The following is a 19,870-nucleotide window of genomic DNA, read 5'->3' as shown; positions in this document are numbered from 1 at the left end:
TTCTTCCCTCAGGCATTCTTATCAGTACAGATCTCTTGTTTTACAGGCTGACTGGGAATCCCATTCCTCTTTCTAGATTCTCCTTTCCAAATCAGTTATAGATGTGGAAATTTTTGTAGACTCTACAGAAATATATGTCCTTTTAACTCTGGCTTAAAATTGGGTAATATGGTAATTTGTATCTTGCAAGGTATAACTTGTCAAATTTATTGCCATGAAGTTCTTTTTATATCCTCTTATTACCTTTCGAATGTCTGTGTAATCTATAGTGATATTCCCTCTTTCATTATTCTCTCTTTTTCTCTTTTAATCAGTTTTGTCAGAAGTTTATCAATTTTACTGAACTTTCAAAGAAGCAGTTTTGGGCTGTTGATATTTTTCTCTCTTCTTTTGTTTTGTCTTTTATTGAATTTCACTTTTTAATTTTCTTGTTTCTGCTTACTTGGGTTTCATTTGCTCTTCTTTTTCAGATTTCTTCAGGTGGAATCTTAGATTACTGATTTTAGAAATTTCTTCTGATATAAGCACATAAAGCTGTACATATCTCTGTAAGCATGTTTTATGGACATCCCCCACATTTTGAAGTGTACGAATGAAGAATGTCGCCTGCCATTTCAGTAAACAGGCTGCCCACCATCAAGCCCTCAGCCCCTGCAGCCCCCCATGACAGTGCACCCTGAGGGGAACTCAGGACGCAGAAAAACAGGGTACTGGCGCTAGATAGTTAAGGTGCACATGAAAGGAAGAGTTTCAGTAAGCCCAGACTCTTGCATCTTTCCATACATAGAAAAGTGCTAAATTCATTAACTTGAGATGTCTGGTTTTTTTAATATAACTAGCAGTAAGTAATCTTTTGATGTTGGACCCCTGGGTTTGTTTCTTTTTCTTTATTTTTCAAAAACTGCTATATATCCTGATACATTCTGGCTCCTCCCCTGCCTCTTTGGAGCCGTCCCTCTGAGCTATCTGAGAGGCTGTATCCCGGGCTTAAGTCCTTAGTAAGTCTGCTGAATAAAACGTAATATTCAGTTTTTAGGCTTTGCATTCTTTTCAGTTGACAAGTGTATTTTCATTTAAATTTTTATTCAGTTCAAAATATTTTTTAATATCCCTTGTGATTTCTTCTTGGGTTATTCAGAAATGTATTGTTTAATTTCCAGGTACTTGAGGATTTTTCCAATTTATCTTTTCTGTTACTGATTTCTAGTTGAATTCCACTGTGTAGAGTACTCTGTGTGATTTCAACCCTTTTAAATTTATTGAGACATGTGTTATAGACCAGAAATTGGTCTATCATGGTGAATGTTCCATGTGTGCTTATAGAACATGTGTATTCTATTGTCACTGGGTGGAGTGAAATAAATATATCAATTACATCAAATTTGTTGATAATGTTCAAATTTTCTATATTCTTACTGATTTTTTTTACTTATTAATTCCGAGATTGTGCTGAAATATACAATTATAATTTTTCCTTTCAGTTCTTTCAGTTTTTGATATGTGTATTTGAAGCTTTAAGTACATACACATTTAGAATTGGTATGTCTTTTTGATGAATCAATCACTTTATTTGTATGAGAAGTTCCTTTTTATCCCTATAATATTCAATGTTCTAAAGTCTACTTTGTTCTGACATTAATATGGCCTGCCCAGGTTTCTTTTTCCATGGTATTTCCTTTTCCATTTGGATACTTTTAACTTATCTGTTTTGAATTTAAAGTAGTTTCTTATAGGTAGAATATCATTGAGTTTTATGTTTTTATTCAACTTGACAATCTTTGCCTTTTAATTGGAATGTTAAGATCCTTTCACTTAATGTAATTATCAGGATTTAAATCTGGTTGGATTTAGATCTACTATTATTGCTGTTTGTTTTATACTTGCTCCATTTGTTTTCAATTCCTTTTCTTTTTCTGTGTTCTATTATTTTGTATGATCCCATTTTAACTCCACTTTTGGTTTATTAAGTGAATCCACTTTGTTGTTGTTACTCTAGGATTTATAATATGCATCTTTAATTTAATACAGTCTACTTGAAATAATATTATATTTTTCTATGTATAAGAACTTTATAATGATATATTCTCAAGTCCTCCCTTGCATCCTTTGTACTGTAGTTGTTATACATTTTGTTCCTACATATTTATGAACCCCACAATACATTATTATCATTTTTGCTTTAAGCAGTCAATTATCTTTTAAGGAAATTTTAAAATGAGGAAAATATTTTTATATTTGTTTACCAATTTACCATTTCGATCTCTCCTCTTTCATTTGTGGAAGTCTGTATTTCCGTCTGGTATAATTTTCATTCTGCCTGAAGAACTTCTCTTAACATTTCTTGTATTATAGGTCTGCTATAGGTATACCTTGTAGTATAGGTATTTGGTATACTACCTTGTAGTATAGGTCTGCTGCAGTGTACGTCTGTTGAATTCTCAAAGCTTTTGTTTTACTGAAAGTTTATTTCATGTTCATCCTTTAAAGATTTTTTCACTTGGCAGATTTCCCCTAGAATTCTAGGTTAACAGTTGTTTTCTTTCTGTACTTTAAAGATGTCTTTCCATTGTCTTCTGGTCTCCATGGTTGCTGACAGCACATCTTCAATCGTTCTTACCTTTGTTGCTCTGTAGCACGGGTCAATACACTTTTTCTTAAAGGACCAGATAGTAAATAGTTTAGGTTTGTGGGTCATCTGGTCTTCTTTACAACTACAGAACTTTGGTGTAGTGTGAAAGCAGCAATAGACAATATGTAAATGAATGAGTGTGGCTGTGTTCTCATAAAACTTTATTTGTAAAATCATGTGACTGGCTCATCTGCTGTAGTTTGTTGAACTCTGCTCTGTAAGAACAAATCTCTTTTTATCTGACCTCTTTTAAGGTGTTCTATCACTGTTTTTCAGCGTTTTGATTATGATATTCCTTTGTGTGGCTTTCTCTATGTTTCTTATGTTGGTGTTGAGCTTTGTGGATTTGGTGGTTTATAGTTTTTATGAAATCTGGAAAAAATTTCACTCATTGTTAGTTTTACATATTTTTGTCCCTCCCTACTTAGGACTCCAATTGCATGAATGTGATCTTGCTTAATATTATGCCCACAATAGGTATATCTTAGGCTCTGTTTTGTTTATTCTTTTCTCTTTCTGTCCTTCATTTTGAGTACTTCTATTGCTATCTTAATAGTTCTCTGTTAATTCTTCTGTAGTGTCTAATCTGTTAATTTCATCCAGTGTATCTTTCATTTATATATATTTTTCATCTCTAGAAATCCTATAATGGGTCTTATTTAAATATTCTATTTCTCTCCTCATATGTTCATGTTTTCCTTTACATCCAATTTATAATAGCTGTCCTAAGATCCCTGTCTACTAAATCCATCACCTTTTTCATTTATGTGTCTATTTCAATTGATTAATCTTTCTCCTGGCTTTGGCTGATATTTTCCTCCTTCCCATGTCTTTTTTAAAAATTGGATGCTAGCTATTTTAATTTTTTGTTGTTGTTGGCTGTTGCATTTTGGATTTTTGTTTTATTCATGTAGCGAGTGTTGGATTTTGTTCTAGGATCAGTTTGATTCCTCTAAGGATTGCCTTTAAGTTGTTTTAGGCAGGTCCAGAGTAGTCTTTTTTGGGTGGTTGGAGATAGCCCCACTGTCTCTGATTTATTCTGATTTAGCCCCACTATAAGCTGGGACAGGGTGCTCTGCATATTATGAGTATTGGGAATTGTTTGGCCTGTTGCTTTTGGTGTTTTGTTTTGTTTTTCTGTACAATCTTCTTGTTATGCATGCACAGATTTAGAACTCCGCCAAAGATTTAAGGAAATCCCTCTGCAGTTCTCTGGAGCTCTCTGTGGAGCCCACTCTTCTCCAATAGTCTACCCTGAAAATTCTAGCCAACAAAACCTCCCTGAATTCTAATCTGTGTCTCTTCAGCTCTTCAATACTGCCTGGCTCCGTTGGGGGTACTTTCCTTGTGCTGCAGCTTAGAAATGGCCTCCAGGCAATAAGCTTGGGCAATTGAAGGACCCATCTTATTTGTTTCCATTCTTTCAAGGATCAGAAAACTGCAAATTGTCCAGGATCTGAAAACCATTGTTTCTTACCTTTTGAATGATTATCTAGTTGTTCAGAATGGCAGATAATTCCTATAGCATTTAATCCTACATAGGCAGAAGCAAAACTCTGATTACCTCTTAACAGACACAGATAGATACTATTGATAAATGAACCTTTATTATGTATTTGTGGGAACAGTGGGTTAATTCTCTTAGTTAAGAACTAAAAACTAGATTCATTTATTTCAAACTTCAAATTGTTTTACACATTTTTTTTTAAAATTTATTTATTTTTGGCTGTGTTGGGTCTTCGTTTCTGTGCGAGGGCTTTCTGTAGGTGCGGTGAGCGGGGGCCACTCTTCATCGCGGTGCACGGGCCTCTTATTATCGTGGCCTCTCTTGTTGCGGAGCACAGGCTCCAGACGCGCAGGCTCAGTAATTCTGGCTCACGGGCCTAGTTGCTCCGCGGCATGTGGGATCTTCCCAGACCAGGGCTCAAACCCGTGTCCCCTGCATTAGCAGGCAGAGTGTCAACCACTGTGCCACCAGGGAAGCCCTGTTTTACACATTTTTAAATGAATATTTTTTTAACTTCTCACTAGGGAGTCTTGAAAGAGACTGTGTCGTTGTTTTTTGATTAATGCCATTCTTATTTTTTTCCTTAAGTCATGAAACCAAGATGTAAATTGGTACTTAATATTTATGTTTGAATATTTTACATTTCTTATTTTCAAGAAGAAAATCATATATAACTAAGACAAATTGATTATTGTGTTCAAAGCTTATGAGACCTTGATAAGGTTCAGAAATGGATAAGGTATCACAAACAGATCAAAATGTAGCAGAATCACACCTGTAAATTAACTATAGTGTAAGATATAAACCAAATATCATCAGTGCCCTGAGAAGAAGAAAGTAATTCTTACCGAAGTATGAGAACAGGCTTCTCCTGGAGGTGATATTTGACCAAGGTCTTAGAGAATAAATAGGTATGAAAGAGTAGGAGGAATTAGTCTAGAATATTTCATTCTCTTTTATTTTTTTTAAACATATAAAGTTAATATCCTAATAAGGTTTTCCACTCAAGAAACAGTTATCAGATGTAATAAATAGTTTCATTTCAAGATTTGTTTGTTAATTAGTTTTCTATAGGTGTGTAACAAACAAATTTAGAAATTTAAAAGCATTTATTATCTCACAGTTTCCATGGCTCAGGAGTCCAGGCACAGTTTAGCTTAATCCTGTGCTCAGGGTCTAACAAGGCTTCAATCAAGGTGTTAACCAGGACTGCAGTCTCATCTGAGGCTCAGAATTTTCTTCCAAGTGTACTGATCATTGTCAGAATTCAGCTTTTCATGTCGTAGAACTGACTGTGAGGCAGGTCCTCAGCTCCTAGAGATTGCCTGCCATTCCCTGTCTGTGGTCCATTCTACAGCATGGCTGTGTGATTCTTAAAGACCAACAGGAGAGCATCTCAGCTACTTCTAATATATCTGTCTCTCTCTCTCTCTTTTTTTTTTTATTTATTTATTTATTTTTGGCTGCGTTGGGTCTTCGTTGCTGCATGTGGGCTTTCTCTAGTTGCGGCGAGCGGGGGCTGCTCTTCGTTGCGGTGCACGGGCTTCCCATTGCGGTGGCTTCTCTTGTTGCGGACCACGGACTGTAGGCGCCCGGGCTTCAGTAGTTGTGCCACGTGTGCTTAGTATTTGTGGCTCGCGGGCTCCAGAGCGCAGGCTCAGCAGTTGTGGCGCATGGGCTTAGTTGCTCTGCGGTACGTGGGACCTTCCCAGACCAGGGCCTGAACCCGTGTCCTCTGCATTGGCAGGTGGATTCTTAACCACTGCGTCACCAAGGAAGTCCCCATCTGCCTCTCTTGACTTATGTCTCTGATATCTAGACCCTCTTTTAAAGGGCTCACCTGATTGGGTCAGCCCCTTCCCCCAGGATAATCTCCTTTTTGATTAACTGAAAGTCACTGATTTAGTGACCTTAATAACACCTGCATAATCCCTTTGTCTTTGCTATATAATGTAACCTAGACAAAGGAGTCATAGTCACCATATTCATCATATTCACAAGTCCTGTCCACGCTCAAAGGGAAGGAATTATACAGGATATGTACACCAGGGAGAGGGAATCTTGGGGGCTGTTTTAGAATTCTGCTGACCACAGTTTGATTTATACTATTAGTATACTTTGAAGAGTACAAGTTATATTTTATAGAGAGGATGTGGATAGACTGGAAATACTAATCAACTACAACTGATTAAACAGTTGAAAACAAATAACTAAATTATTTTCTAAAGTAATTGTCACCTCAGTAGATTGGTTTTTTTTGTTCTTTCCTTAAATAATTTAACTGATCTGATACGCTCATTATATTTTAAGAAAAGAATCTCATTGAAACCTTGTAAAATTTCCATTTGCTTCCCGATAAACATGTACAATTTTTAAAATCCTCAGTTTTTTGTTTTTACATAATTTTAATACTTAGATCTATTCTCTGTTAATTATTTTGAAGTTCTATGGTAATGTTCTCCTAGCAACATGAAAGGGGAGACTGAACACTGTTCACAATTGGCAATGTAGTGTTGCTAAGCTACCTGTCTTTTTCATTTGAAATATTAGGCATTTCAATAATAGGTAGCCCTTAAGCTTTTAAGTGTTTGCTCATGACACATTACAGTGTTTTATGTATACTTTTCACCTCTGTATTATAGCTATTATTGTGAAAGTTTAAGAAAAAAAGAAGAGTGTATTTAATAGCAGTCAGTAGAGTACCTTAACTACATAAAATTAGTCATTTTATGAGAAGCTATAATATGGACACAAATGAAATTATAAGCTATACTTTCATATGAACTTACCTCAAATGCAGCTGTACTACAAAATGCAGTAATTATACCAATATTTCATTTGATTTTAAGTAAAATCGTTGTAGAATGCCTAAAATATTACCTATAGTTGTTTTAAAACTGGCAGTATTGTTATTCTCTGGGAATATCATTAAATACATACTGAAAAAACATTTTATTATATTATGTTGCTGTCATGCTATTCACATTACTTCTTCTTAAAGTAGAATATCAAGTACTAAACGATATCATTGCAGAACATATCCTAATTTGTAAAAGATGAATATATGAAGATTCTTCTAGGTGGACTCTTTTAATAAAAGTTTTTCCTCTATATTCCCCTTACCCCATAAAAATTATTAAAGAAATACATGTCCATTGTAGAAAATATCTTCAAAAGTATAGATAAGTATAGAGAAGAGTTTGAAACTACCTCTAATCCTCCTTCCCCCAGAGAAACACTATTCAGACTTTAGCATATTTCCTTTCTTTGAATATTGCTATAGAAATAAAGATAATATTTCATACTCAGTTTGCATCTTTTATTATTATTACAGTATAAGCATCTTTCCAAATCATTAAAATTAAAACATTTTTGATGATTAATTTTGTGGATGTACAGTATTTCTCATTATCTATATAGTTTCCTGTTTCTATTATGTAAATAACAGTGATAAGAAAATCTTTGTGCAAAACCTTTGTCAGCATTTCTGAATTCCTTACTATAGATCCTAGCTAGGACTGTAACAGATTCTAGGAATGAAAAAATACAAACATTTTTTCTGAACATGTAAATAGACTACTTCTGAACATGTAAATAGATTACTTTCCCTGAAAAGTTGACCATCCTTATTAACATGTACTAGTTTAGTTTTAAAAAGAGGAAGAAATAGTTAATATATTACTTTTAACTTGTTTTTATGATCAAAAAATTGTATTTTTTCAAGTGTTTATTAGCCATCTGTAATTATTATTTCGTGAGAATTTTCATTTCCCTGTAACACTTGTTGATATATCCATGTGTCTTTTCTTACTGATTTTTGGGAGATCTTCAAGTACTGAATTTATTCCCCTGTCATATTTTCCCATGTATTTGCCTTTTAATTTGATTTATACACTTTGTAAAATACAGATCTTTCAAAAAGTTCTTTTAAACATCTCTCCACCTTTTCTTTTTATTTCCATTTATTGCTTTTAGACTTATAAATCCCTTTACTGTGTAGATTCTCCTACATTTGATCTCCTTTTACCATATTCACCTGTGGGTGGTTGCTGGGTAAACTCCCAGAGGCATCTCATTGTCTCAAATCCCAGCATGCAACTGGACATTCACAGAGTGAACCTCCCGGCCCTGATGCTTGCTATTCCCAAACTGCATCGTTTCTTTCATCACGGTTCCCTAAGCGCCAGGGGATTTGGCAGTGAACAGAGCAGATGCAGATCTCCTTCTGTCACCTTCCCCCTGCTAGCTAGACTAGAGCATCACTCTTTTCCCACTGCCTGGCTTTTCTCATAACCGTGACTTTGCTCCATGTGCCACTGTTTGGGTGTTGTCTCCTCCTCTCCATCAACTCAGATATGACACCTTGTTCAAGGGCCAGCTCATCCAAGAAGTCCTTCCTGAGTAGCCACCCACCTGACAGTCCCTTAGCTTGCAGGCCCTTTGACTCATGTGTTCTGCTCTCCACAATGAGCTCCTTTGTAACTGCTCTCCACTGGTACCATTAAAGTAGCTACCATTGTGATGGATCCCTGGGTGCCAGTTTACAAAAGTAAATAAAAAATTTTTTTTACATCTAATTCTTAACCATGTGAAGTGTATTTTGATTTATAGTGTTGGGTTAAAAACAAAACTGATTTTTTTTTTAATGTTAATCCATTGTTAGAGCACCAGTAAGAATATTTCCTTGCCCATTGATTTGTGATAGTTCTTTTATAATATACCAAATTCTTGGATACTGGGCTGATTGCCTACTCTCTGTTCTGTTTCAGTGATCTTTTCTATTTTGCATCAGAGCAGCATTATAGATTAGCTTTATCATATCCTTTTTGATATTCGGGACTGTTTACCCCTCTATAGAGTAATACAGATTTTTACCATACATCTCGTGCTGTGGGTATTCCTGGATATTTTATGTTTTTTACTGCTATTGTGAGTGAAATTTTTTTCTATTCTGTTTTCTGATTCATTTTTACTGGCACATTGGAAGGGTATTTTTTTTTATATTTATCTTAAATCTGAACTCTTTGTTCTCAATAATTCTGAGTTGATTTGTAGAGTTTGTATCTAATTATAAAATCTGCAAATATGAAAATTTACTTCTTCCATGAAGTTATATCTGGATTGGCTGGAAATTACAGAGTGATATTAACTAATAATATTAATAGTGGGTATTTTTGTCACAAAAAACAAAACAGTGGTCAACTTTCTATTGAAAATAAAATTATAGTTAAAAACAAATCATCTTTAGTTATCCTAGATTAGATTAATTGCTTTGCAAATTTACCATGTGTAAGATACATCAAGATTCTGGGAGATATTCATTTCTCTAGCAGAGGGTTGGGTAGGGGGGCAACATCTGACTATACTAATTGCTAGCTAACTTCAAAAGGAAAGGAACTAGACTTGAGATAGAGATTTCAGGGACTTCCCTGGTGGCGCAGTGGTTAGGAATCTGCCTGCCAATGCAGGGGACGTGGGTTCGAGCCCTGGTCTAGGAAGATCCCACATGCCGTGGAGCAACTAAGCCCGTGCGCCACAACTACTGAGCCTGCGCTCTAGAGCCCGTGACGCACAACTACTGAGCCCACGCTCCACAGCTACTGAAGCCTGTGCGCCTAGAGCCCGTGCTCCGCAACAAGAGAAGCCACCGCAATGAGAAGCCTGCGTACCTCAAGGAAGAGTAGCCCCTGCTCGCCGCTACTAGAGAAAGCGTGCACACAGCAATGAAGACCCAACGCAGCCAAAAATAAATTTAAAATAAATAAAAAAATAAATAAAACAGGGTAAAAGGAAAAAGAGATTGTAGTTTGGAGGGGGAAGGCTAGAGAGAAGCGAGGTGAGTTAGCCTCTAGATTCCCCCACTTTATCTCCTCGGGAGCAATTCCTAGCATGGTGGCAAGTGGAGTCAGCCTCTTTCCAAGAAGACTACAAGAGAGAGCTAGAAGTGAGCATAACTGCAGCTCCCTTAAAGTGAGGGATGGGTAGCAAAGAACATTCACAAAATTTACCTCTAGAAGACACTATAGCATGACTTCTTCAGAGTCTGGCTATACATACTGTTCAGGTGTGACAGGTGTTTGTTGAAGTCATTACTTTGTGAAATTTAGCCCAGATGAGTGAATGGGGCTGGATTTCTTATTCTAGGAGGACCCAAGGGGGTTATCTTGACAGACCTCCCTCACTTCAACCAAGTTCATGGTCAACAAGGAGTTGATTAGCTGCCCTTCATACTGTTTTTATATATACTATTGTTGCAGAAACCTGAAGCTACAAGTATGTAAATGGAAAGTTTATTTTCTTATGATAATAAAGGATCAGGGTTTTTCCTTCTATATTGATTGTCACCTCAGTGGATGTATTCCATAGCTTTTGATGGATAACAAACCACTCCACAACTTAGTGGCTTAGAGCATCAACAATTTATTTGGCTCATAATTCTGAAGGTTGGCAATTTAGGCTGAGTTTAGCTGGGCAATTCTATTCTTAGCTGGGCTCCCTCATGAGTCTGTGGTCAACCTTGGGTTGGTTAGGCAATTCTACTTCTGGAAGTTGGCTAGTTGCTGACTGGAAGACTTGAGTTCTTCTCCGTATGGTGTCTGTACCTCCAGAATCCTTGCCTAGGTTTTTTCTCATGGTGGTAGCAGAGGTCTAAGAGAGAGCAGAAGCAGGCAAAGAAAGCCTCTTGAGGCTAGAGTTGGAATTAGGACACTGTTGCTTTTGTTCCGTTCTGTTGGCCAAAAGAAGTCACAAGGCCAGCTGATTCACAGAGGAAGGACATAGAGTCTACCTCTTGATGAGAGCTGCCATAAAGCAACATATTCCAAAGGGTATGGACACAGGGAAGTATGGGGAATTGGGACCATTTTTTTTGCCATCAGTCTACCACAGTTTGGTGAATGAAGGACTCAGAGATGTGCTTCGGACACTATCTTTGTCGTCAATATAGATTTTAATTTTGCTGTTACAAATTGTATCAGTGCCCTTTTTATCTCAACCTATTGTCCTTGTATCTTGTATTATTTTTCTCTTTATACTATTCATTTGGTTTTGGCTTCTTGTGCATTTTTATTCAAGTCCATGTCAAATAAAATTTTTCTAAAATTATCTTTTGGTTCTTTATCAAATCTATTCAGAGATATGTTCTCTGTGTCTTCAGGATATTTCTTCTTCATGTGTGGGAGTATTTTTAATCATGGACCTCACCGTGTTTTCTTCCCTTTTTCTTAGAATTCTGTTAGTATTTGCCAACAGAGCATGTGGACGTTTCTCACTGTCTACTTAGATTTGAATGCCTTTTCAGATCCTCATCTGAAGAATAGTTGTTAGACATTCCCCAGTGACTGGCAGCCAGTCATCAACTGTGGTTTTGCTAAACTAAACTAGGATCATCTGCTACCATGCTATGTATGCCTGGTTTTGGGACAGTTTAAAAAGGTGAAGTTTGTGGAAAAACCATATTTCTTAACATATATTATTAAAAGAATTTTTCCTGTATTCTTCCTTCTTTGCAGAGATTTTCATTTGGATATTGAGCCTTCTTAGATGCAGTAAACCATTCTTAGATGCAGTAAATCCTACCTTCTGACATGCTCTTTAGTAGGAATTGTATTTAAATGGATGTAGAAAGAAGTGTGCCACTGGTCAGTTGGGAATGAGTTGCACTACTCTGGCTGCCTCATAAAGCCATCCTCTACTACGGCAACACTGTTTCTCTTAAACAGCAGGCAGAAAAAGGGAGAGAGCTAAAGTCCCTTTCTCAGCTGACAGAATTACTGTGTTTCACAGAGCAAAGCAATCCTTTGTATCCTGTGTACTATTCAGAAAACTGGGCCACCATTCATTTGTTTCTAGACCTGGTTTCTGGACTTACAGATAGTGAAGTTGAGGTTTCTTATCAGAGGTTAAATTAATTTTGGTAGAGTGAACTCTTGTCTCTTTCTGTGCCTTTCCTGAGAAGATGGCAGCAGCTGCACTGGCAGGGTTCTACATGGATACCATGCTAAGCTAAGAGTCCGAACTGTATTTAATTAATAATTCATTTTCCATTTTTTGTTAATCAGATATATGTAATGAATATCCAATAAATATAGCAACCGCAAATAATAGTTTTTTAAAGGGTGAGATTTGCTACTTTTGTTCGCTTGTACGGTGTTGTGATATGAATAAATACATCACTCCATAATAATTTTGGAGTAATAACATATATTTCCTAGTCCTCCAGTATTGCTTTCAAAGTTTGCTGTTGGGGAGCCACAGCTCTAGCACTTTGCTTTTCTCTCTTGTCCTCTCCTGGGCATCAGTGGTCTAAATGTGGGACATGTTTGGCTGAAGGATCAGGAAGCAATGCCTCCAGAATTCTCTGAAACAGTTTTTGGAATAACAGATCGAAATAGCTATCTTTGAAGAAATGATAGTTACTTCTAAAGAAGCTATAGTTGTCTTATCTCTGGCAACTATTTCTGGCTGCTAAGTTTAAGATGTAATGGTATGAACTACCAATGTTTGACTAGTAGAAAATAAACAGGACAAAAACTGAGCAATAGTTAATCATGTTTAGTTCACTCACTTGTTTTTTCATGTCACATGCTTGTGATACTTACATTACCTATCTTTAATATAACTATGTTTTATATTAATTATTATAGATTTTCCACTGGAATTAAGATTTTTCACAATGTTGTACAACGTTCCAAGAGCTTATAAACCATCTGAAATGGTTTGAGAACCGCTGAGCTTATCATCTTGTAAGATACTAGAGGGAAAGTACTTTTGTCATCATCGTCATCACACATGATCAGAAGCCATTGTAGACTTGAGTAGAAAGTAACATGAGGAAACATTGGGTTTAATCCTTGGGGTGTGTGGGGAGTTTTCTGGAATGAGTGGTGGAGGGTGAGAGTAGACGTGGCAGTGAGAGTGGAATGCAACCACTGTAAACACATTGTCAGTTCAGTTCATATTAAGCATTTGATTAAAAACTCCTAAAACTCTGGCATTATTGATCCAGATGAAAATATTAAGGTGGATTTCTCTTCTGTTAGTTTGATAAGTTAATTTTGAATTGATGAAAGTTATACAAATTAAAATTCTAAAAATCATATTTTTTTTAAAACATTGTTCCTCATAACTGGCAAACACAAATGAAAGTCATCTAAAAAGTACTTTGAGTTTCATATTATTACTTTTCTAGGTAGGAACGTGTAATTATAGGATACGTTTTCAAAACTACATCATTGCAGTAACTATGCATTTATTCATTCCCAGGAGGTATATGTTACTATGCCCTAATTTTACAGATTCAGAAATTCAGAGTGGAGTAGTGGCTTGGCAGGCTTTAAGCATTAAAACTAAACTTTGAATCCAAGGCAGTTGATTCTAAATCCCATGCTCTTTGAACCACACCACAACAAGCCTTGGTTTGTAAATTATTTATTTAATTTCTTAAATAACAAAAGTAATATGTGCTCAAGGCAAACAATACCTAAATGCATACATTATATATGGCATATATATATTATACAGATATATATTTGTATTTTGGAAAGATGTGTCTAGCAGCGATATGGTTGACAGATGGAAAAGAGGGAACCTTGGAGGAAGAGAAACTAGTTAGGAAACTATTTCAGTAATCCAGACAAGAAATGATAACAGCCTCCCTCCCTCCTTCCTTCCTTTCCATGTGATGATTTGAGAATTGAGTGAAGAGCATTAGGTGTCCTGGTTATGTAGGGGGAAAACCAAAGTATAAGATTTGGAAACCTCTAAGAGATTTATGAGCCTTTCTGGGATCTAGCTTACATGGTGACTAAAGCAAATTTCAGATTACAGTTTCTTGTCACTTTAGTCTATTCTAAAATAGGATTCTTATAACCATCCTTACAATCTTGGCTAGTAATTCAGGAAGTAGAACTCATAAAGAGATCGTAGTCACGGACCTTCAGTTTCAGGGTCATAATGTAGCTGTTGAAATGACAACTAAATGGAGAAGACTGGTCTGCCTTTCTTTGCTGGGCAAAGAAACACACAAGACACTTGGCTGGATGTTGAAGGGTAAGGAATGGAGAAGGGCATGTAAAATGGACTCAGCCAGACCTTGTCCCTGGAAGTTTGCAGGGAGATAAATGATAAAGGTAACTGTAATAGTAGATAGGAGTAAAAGTAGAAGGGGCTACAGATTCAAAGAAAAGAATTTATCATCCAGGAAAATCTGGAGGAGTTGGCATTTGAGTTAGTGAGCTTTGAATAGGAAGAATAGAATAAGGAGCATTCTACCTCAAGGGAGTAATATGACCAAACTCACTGGCCCCTCCAAATATTTGTTGAATATCTGAATAAATGGAATCAGGTAGCATTGTTTTTCCACCAATTTACTCGGTATAATATAGTGTCTCCTATATGCCAGGCACTGTGGCAGGTAGGTGCTAGGACTATAACAAGATGACCCTTATAGAGGGTCATCCTCTAATAGGAGAGAAAGTAAAACGAACTAATGACTATATAAATTCAAAGTGAAAAAGGACTGTTAGGCTACTGAATAACTTGGGTGAAAAGAGATGTTGGATAGGGTAGTCAAGGAAGGCCCCTTTGAGGGAAAAAAATGTCATTTGAAACTGATCTTTGTAAGAACCACTTTGAGATATTTACCCTGTTTGAAGTCTTTACCATTGTTGCTATCCAAATACAGTCCTCCAGGACTGGTTCCAGGACCCCTGCAGATACCAAAGTCCGTGGACGCTCAAGTGCCTTATATAAAATGGTGTAGTGTCTGCATATAACCTAAGACGTCCTCCCTAGACACTTTAAATCATCTCTAGATTACTTATAATACCTAATACAATGTAAGCGCTATGTAAATAGTTGTAAATATAATGTAAATCCTATGTAAATAGTTTCTGGTGTGTGTCAAATTTAAAATTGCTTTTTGGAACTGTCTGGAATTTTTTTTCCCAATATTTTCATTCCACATTTGGTTGAATCTGTGTGCGGAACCTGCAGATAGGGAAGGCTGACAGTACATTTAATTTGTCTAAATTACTCCCCCTGAGAGTACAACCTGTGAATTTCCTATTTTCCATCAGTATTTATTTTATCTATTGTTGACTTATTTACGTGTTGTTAAATTTATAATGTCATCCTTGTTTTGCAGAAACCAAAGCTGAAAGATTGGCATCCTCCTGGGGGTTTTATTCTGGGATTGTGGGCACTCATTATCATGGTTTTCTTCAAAACTTATGGAATCAAGCATATGAAGTTCATTTTCTAGATGCGATGATGTATGAAGAACACTACATGGAAGACTACAACCTTGGATAAAAGTTCATGTCAATATATTTTTAAAAATACATTGCTCTTGTGTGATTTGGCAGAAAGTATAAGGAAGCTAAATTTGAGAGAACGATTGGTTTTATAACTCAAAAATAATTGTTAATGCAAGTGCTAAATGACACTAAATATATTTCAGTTTTTCATTTTGTATTATTAAAATATTGGGACAAAGAGATCGGAATATACTCACTGACTCTTTTTGAAAATAAGAATTTCCCCTTGTTTTATCCCCTTTTCATTTGGAAAAGAAAAAAATGTGAAGACATTAAATTCTCACTAGCAGGGGTAACTTTTGTTAGTATTTTTGTATATGTTCTCCCAGTCTTTTTCATACTTTTTTTCTAAAATAGAGAGCATATAGAACATACCATTTTATAACCTTACTTGTCATTTTGCAGTATGTTGTCAACCCTTTCCCTCTCCTTGGATATTCTTCAAGAACACGTGAACGGCTGCACACTACCCATTTTATGAATGTGCAGTAATTTATTTAATATTCTTCTATAATTAGACCACTTACTTTGTTCCCCAAATTTTCTTTTGGTTCATTCTTTAATGTGTTAATATTTTGTCAGCTATTCTTGGAATTCTGCAGCTAAAATGATAAGTAAATATGAATAATCAGTTTCTTAATCTGTGGTACTGACAGTCTCCAGGACCTTATTTACTGTCAGTTTATCTGGAAAACTTAAGCTCTTGGGGAATTTCACATACTGATTGCTCAAGAGAAACAAACCTAATCATTTTTAATTTCTAAGCATTCTGTGATCCTCTAGAATTGATCACCTCCTCTTCTGTTTCCATGCTGAAAGAGATGTTGTTTCATTCTGTTTAAGGTAAACCTTGCCCACTGGCTGGATCTACACTTTTTCTGGGACAATCCCGTAAAATGGATGGACTGTAGGAAAAATTCATGCTTGTGGCCCTGTCTTCATGTCTGACTGATGTATCACATAAGGCAGTAAGCTCTTTTCTGGTCTCTGACAAGATGCAAGAGCTTATATCCCCATCACTGATTTTTTTCATCTTGCCAGCCATCTTCATATCTATCTCGTAACTGGAAATGGTATTGAGATTGTGCTTTGCTATCAGCCCCAGATATTGTTTTTTCACATGTAAGCGGTAAAAAAAAGTGAAAGTTGAGTATTCATGTCCCGTGGGATACTTTTTTGTATTTTATCTGTTTTATCCAGGAACTTCGTGTTAATCTTTATTCACTATGAAGATATGTTTTGTAATTGTAGGAAACATTCAGAAGACAACCCTTCCTCTACAATAAAACCTCTTAAAATTAATAGTCCTTAGACTCTGTTTTCCTTTTAGCACTTAAAATATTACCCTTTAATTATATGCAAAATGGTCATGCTTTTCACACGCAAAGGATTAACTGTGTTATCTCTCAGATTAGAACAAATGACATTGAGGCTTTTTGCCAGCTCTGAATCTTCATTTTAATTGATCTTTTTATTGCTGCACTAGATAAATGAAAAAGGACAATTTTTATCTGATTATATGGAGAAGCATCTTTTTGTACATAGAAAGGGGGAAAAACAAACTTAAATTCGAATAGCTGGATTGTAGTAGTGCTAAGAGACAAAAAAAGGTTGACCATGTAAACACTTACATAAGGTCATGGACACTCTGGTGGCCGGGAGCTACTTAGAGTAGTAAAGGAAATATGATTGTTCTTGAGCCAAAGTCATTTAGTTTGAGTATAATGAAACATACCCTGATGGTAAAGACTACTGGAAAGTAAAAGGATTCCTCTTCAGAGATTGTAGAAGGTGCCCTTCTTAGTTAAAACCAAACTGGGAAAAGTAATACTGGGTATAATATACAGTATTAATTTTATTCCAGACAAATTTCAAAGGGCAATTATTTCTTTCTGTTTCATTATTGAATTTTCAGAATATAGTTAAAGCAAAAAGCTTGAAATATGTTAAATGTTTAGCTCATCACCATAATCTTTTTACATAAAGTATATTCTGCCTTCAGTAATAAGTAAATCCTCTGCATATGTTAAGTGGGTAATATCGTAAGTGTAAGTAAATGGTCCAGACCTTAAATGATAACATAAAAGCACATCCTTAAATATATTTTCCTTGAGTCACAAAGAGCTGAACAACTGAAAGGTGTTTTCCTTTTGCCTTTCTCATGGTGTTATCGTGAGGATCAGATGAGCTAATGATATGACTGCACACTTTGGAAATTGTGAATATTTGGTGGTGTTATTTTTCTTTTTTCTGCCTAAGAAGATACCAACAGGGAAGTTAATGGTGCCAGGGTCCCACTTATTTACCTTTCTAAGCTACTCAGTGTGATTCCCATTCTCTTCGGTATTCTTTTTCTCCTCCCCTGCAGTGTCTCCTATATTCCTTGTCCCCTCAGGGAGACAAGGAATACAGATAAATGGATCCCAGCAGACATGTCCTGACCTTTTGGGGGAGGGACAGGGCATAATGATGCCGTTCTGCAAAGGCAGCCTGCGTGAGAAAAAGAAACCAAATGATGTGGATTTTAAAATTATGAAAGACATTCATTTACAGTTTATGAAAGGGAAATGTAGTTTGGAAGCAAAGCTGATTAAATTGGATCAAGAAAAATTGGAATTAAATACAAAAAATAATGCATGCATTTATGGTTTCAATTTTCATGTATCCTCAGCTAGTTGAAAATGATGATTCCCACAACAAGCATAACTCAGCCTGTTTCTGCTTACTGAGTATTTTCTACTATGGGATATGTTGATAACATTTCTTCCCTTATGTATGTTGTACAGCAGAGTTACAGTTACTGTGGGAATCGTAATTTGAAATTGTGACTTATGTGTTTCTGGAATGTTTACAATAAATGTTGCATTAACATAGAACTTTTTTTCATTGATTTTACCAAAATTAAATTCATCTATAGCAGATATACTGTTTTAACTTATGAAAGAAACATTTTATAGACATACCACAAGGTATGGCTGTAAAATGAGATCAGTCTCCATTTCACTTTATGGAATCAGCCCCATTACTTCATTGTCACATTTCCTGCCTGAGTGCATTTACCTGCTCATGTATCTGATGTGTCAATATGAAAGTCTTTCAGTTCATGGACAATACACCTTAGTAATAACCAGTCTTTTTCCTTTTAGTGCAAAATTTTACTGTTTTGGAAATGTGCTATGAAATATTTGTTATAATTTAACTGAGTAGACCCTTGAATAACGGGATTGATATAGATGAAGGTGTGACCAAGAAACTCATTATTAAAAATTCGTTTACTCCACACTTGGAAAGGTGGTCACTGTCATTCTTGTTTCACTTGGGCTGCTTGCAGCCTCAGAGACTTGAGAGGACTTTCAGATGTGCCTGATGCATATACCCAGAGTTTACCGGGCTCATATGATATGACCCTCTTCTCATGATGGAAGTACCAGCTCTGACTGTGCTAGAATCTCAGGGACAGCTGGCGGTAGCAATGTAGGTCACTTTCTTCGGGGTCATTAAATAAGGTCATAAATGTAAAGCACATCATACAATACCTGGCACATGGGAGAGGTTCAACCTTTTGTTCTTTGCTGGGCAGGGCTCTACCTAGCTCTTGTTTTTAACCTCCGCTCAGGTCACTCTTTAAAGAACCATTAGCCTTGGTGCTCCTGGGCTGTCCTGTCCCCTTTGGTTTTCAGCAGATGTCATTTTGAGGTAACAGTTTCTTTTCACTTTCAACGCTGTCCAACAGTTTCAATCCACAGGTTCTCTTGCCTCTCTTTTCGGTTTTTCCATTTTAGATAGGCTGAAGCTTTTCTCCATCTTCCCTCAGCCTTAGGTTTTTATTGTCTTCTCTCTGTGGCTTATCCACTCTGTTGGAAACAAATATAGCGTGATTATTGGGCAGTCTAGCCTCACCCTAGGCCCCAGATGTCTGGATAATTACCCTGTCTGAATTTCTCTTTATTCCTCTGTCACATTGGGTACTGCATTTCCAGGAGAAGACCTCCTCCTTTCCCCCCAACCATGTTAGTCAGAACTTTTAAAGTTTCAAATGATAGAAAGCCAACTAGAAAAAATTTAGGCCAAAAAGGAATTTGCTGGAGAATATTAGGATATCTTACAAACTTGCGAGAAGGGGGTCTGGTGTGAGCCTCACCAGGGACCGCCATGGCACCTGGATATTCTTCTCTGCATGTCTCCTTTTGGCTTTCTCACTGGCTTTCTCACGTGACTAGTGACTCCAGAGCCCGCTATCCTGTGCTTCATCACAAGAGAGAGAAAAGTTACTTTCTTCCTTTATTTCCAGTTCTGAAAGTCTTGGGGAAGAACTGATTAACCTTGTTGGCATCAAGGGTTCACCTGGCCAGAGAGTCAAGCTCCTGTAAGCACATAAGGACCTCGGGTGGCAAACTCCTGTCTAGTAGGGTCCCT

The 19,870-nt window shown here is 36.4% G+C and overlaps 2 protein-coding genes across 2 annotated transcripts in view; one reads left to right on the top strand and one right to left on the bottom strand.

The window, feature by feature from the left end:
- Nucleotides 1-16,756, top strand: part of PIGK (phosphatidylinositol glycan anchor biosynthesis class K) — a 133,526-nt gene extending 116,770 nt beyond the window's left edge. The window contains exon 11 of the mRNA XM_059924616.1: nt 15,283-16,756. Coding sequence (XP_059780599.1) covers nt 15,283-15,399 — 117 coding nt within the window. The 3' untranslated portion in view covers nt 15,400-16,756. The remainder of the gene's footprint in view (nt 1-15,282) is intronic.
- A 2,887-nt stretch (nt 16,757-19,643) lies between these two features.
- ST6GALNAC5 (ST6 N-acetylgalactosaminide alpha-2,6-sialyltransferase 5) overlaps nt 19,644-19,870 on the bottom strand; it is a 215,224-nt gene continuing 214,997 nt past the window's right edge. Inside the window, exon 7 of the transcript XR_009503643.1 lies at nt 19,644-19,699. The gene's annotated coding sequence lies outside the window, so the exon portion shown is untranslated. The remainder of the gene's footprint in view (nt 19,700-19,870) is intronic.

This window comes from Balaenoptera ricei, chromosome 1, assembly GCF_028023285.1.
Source record: "Balaenoptera ricei isolate mBalRic1 chromosome 1, mBalRic1.hap2, whole genome shotgun sequence".
Classification (NCBI taxonomy): Eukaryota; Metazoa; Chordata; class Mammalia; order Artiodactyla; family Balaenopteridae; genus Balaenoptera; species Balaenoptera ricei.
Note: the sequence above shows the minus strand (reverse complement) of the source record. Positions and strands in the feature narration are given on the sequence as shown.